Genomic DNA, 2670 nt, shown 5'->3' on the forward strand with positions numbered 1-2670 from the left:
TCTGATGAATGTATGTATTATGTATGTAATGTATTAATTAAATACATGATAGATGATAAATGATAAATTATTGCTCTAATAATATGATTCATTTAAGCAATACCTCATGAACGTTTGACTCATTCAAATAGACAGTTGGTTGTTTCATCCCTCAGTGACTTGAACCAATCAATCAAATAAATGATTCAGTGACTCACAGAATTTTTTTAAAAATATATTTGAGGGCAAAAAAAAGCCTAAAAATATTCACTCCCCATAGACTAATATAGTTAGTATACTTGTAAACTATAGTATACTTGTTTAAAAACGAATTTGCAGTAAAGCAAACAAACAAACAAACAGTGTTTCATTGACGTGATCTGGAGCTCTTTCTTAATTTTACCCCGTGTCTACACCATATGTAACTGGCATAACATGACTAAAGACAACAGAACCCATAAACAGTGATTTCTGAGTTCATGACCCCTTTAAAAAGAAAATCTGTATAGACTCTTTATGAAATTTTTAGTGTCGGGAAAGTGACCCTCCCAATGCAAAACAAAACAACCCTGAACGTCTGTTTAGTATTTATGTGCTGCTGATTGGATCTGAAGTGTTACATCACCACTTTCAAGATGAAGAATGCACTCTGCTTACTGCTGCTCTCATTCAGCCTACAACGTGAGTTTTGACACGTCTATTATTAGATCTAGGGTAAACAGATTCCAAATTAAACCAGTCTTTTCAATCTTCTTTTTAGGCATAAAATGTCAAAGTATGGAGTCCACTGAAAGCACAGTTCAGAAAAAGCCTGGAGAAACTCTGACTCTGTCCTGTAGAGGATCCGGGTTCAGCTTTGGCTGCTGTAGCATGCACTGGATCAGACAACAAGCTGGAAAACCACTTGTGTGGATGGGACGTGTTAATAGTGACAGCAGTGGCTATGACTACTCTGAATCCTTCAAAAGTCGAACTGAAATCACCAGAGATAATTCAAAGAGTATGGTGTATCTGAAACTATCAGGCCTGACAGCAGACGACTCAGCCGTGTATTATTGTGCAAAGCAAGCACAGTGACACAAAGGTCTTGCACAGCTGAACAAAAACCACACTGGCTGTTTTATCTCTTGTTACTAGAAGTCAACAGGTGGCAGCAGAGAATTAAAAAAAAAATCTATAAAATGCGACCTAATGAAATGATATACAATCGCTGGAGATGGTACAGTATGCAGTGAAGTTCACTATAAAAGCTCAAACATTAAACAGCACAAAGGCATATCTGATTCCTTTAACACAATGTGTATCTTTTAATGTGTAGATGTTTGGTAGTGGTTACACACATTACAGTGACAAACTAAAAATCAGATTTTTAAGTTACTAGAGACACTTACAGGAGCAAAACAACTCTATAAGGACAGAATATGACGATGAAGGACACAACAGTGTCTTATGATGCACAAGAGTGAACACAGTGATAACCACAAGCAGTTCTTCTCTAAAACATCTTGAATAAAAAGTAAAAAAAATTAAAAAATCCTCATACATATGAATATAAAAGTGCATATGAATCTTACCATATTTCAAGAGATTTTTTTCAGCATTTGTCAGTGCACAAGTTCTCAAAGGACTCAAAATGAATTAGAAAAGATGGAGAAGAAAATGGTGTAAAATCAATTGATGTCCATGAGAGAGAAAAACAAATCTAAAACATGTCAAAGTCTCTAATGAGAGCAATAAATATTAATAATATGAACCCAAACATGAATATTTTTGTAGCATGTAGTTTTGATTAGTAGCTTCATATGATTATGTAAATCTTCTGTTGCATATTTAAACAGTAGGCACAAGTCAGTTTTCACATTCATCTGATCACTAGAGGGTGTGAAGAATCACTTCAGTTCATTCAAACTGTGCTGTGAAACAAACCATGATCTCTTCATCTTCACGTATTTATAGCCTAATAAAATATTGGCTATTCGAACCAAATATACTCTTAGTATTAGTATAGGCCGACTTGTTTTTTTTATTACAGCCCGTGATAATTAATACATTACAAAAACATTGTAAAAATAAAAAATTAGGCTACCTTATAGCTTATACCTTATATATTGGAAAAAAAGTCATCACACACCCTCTACGTCTACTTCTATCATCGTTTGAATTAAGAAAAATCACGTTTAAAAAGAAGGCGCGTGAGGAGGGGGCGGAATATTTGACAAATTACGCTACAGCACTTATATTTGCACTGATTGGCTACTAAATGTGAGCAGACAGAAGCTGCGTTCGAATTTCAATAAGTACATACTTAACGAGCGCTAAAAGAGTACGTACTCTACAGCCACATCTCGTTAAGTATGAATGAGATCCGGTGTCATGAGAAATCGAGAAATCGATCGAAATTGGTTAAAGCTAGAAGGGATACGTATGGTGCTACTGGGCATGCGCACATCAATACAGCGTAATAGCGTAATTTGTACAACAATAATTACTATTTTTTCATTATTGTAAGGGGTAGGTGTAGACGTTAATAAAACACAATCTAATAGGTAGAAAGTTAATTTCATTGTTCGTTTCCGGTCTGAGCTGTATCCCTTCTAGCCACAACCATAGACCATAGACTGTATAAATAGACGGAGGAGCTATGTTTTTTTCTGGATAAAAACACGATAACGTTTACATTTATCAACCGAT

At 35.0% G+C, this 2670-nt stretch overlaps 1 gene segment (V, D, J or C); it reads left to right on the top strand.

Moving 5' to 3' along the window:
* The first annotated feature begins 612 nt into the window (after positions 1-612).
* Positions 613-1056, top strand: LOC107575224 (Ig heavy chain V region 3-like). The segment is given in 2 exon segments: positions 613-660; positions 740-1056. Coding segments are annotated over 2 exon segments (363 nt in total).
* Positions 1057-2670: the final 1614 nt, after the last annotated feature.

This window comes from Sinocyclocheilus grahami, unplaced genomic scaffold (assembly GCF_001515645.1).
Source record: "Sinocyclocheilus grahami isolate Dianchi unplaced genomic scaffold, SAMN03320097.WGS_v1.1 scaffold2516.1, whole genome shotgun sequence".
Classification (NCBI taxonomy): Eukaryota; Metazoa; Chordata; class Actinopteri; order Cypriniformes; family Cyprinidae; genus Sinocyclocheilus; species Sinocyclocheilus grahami.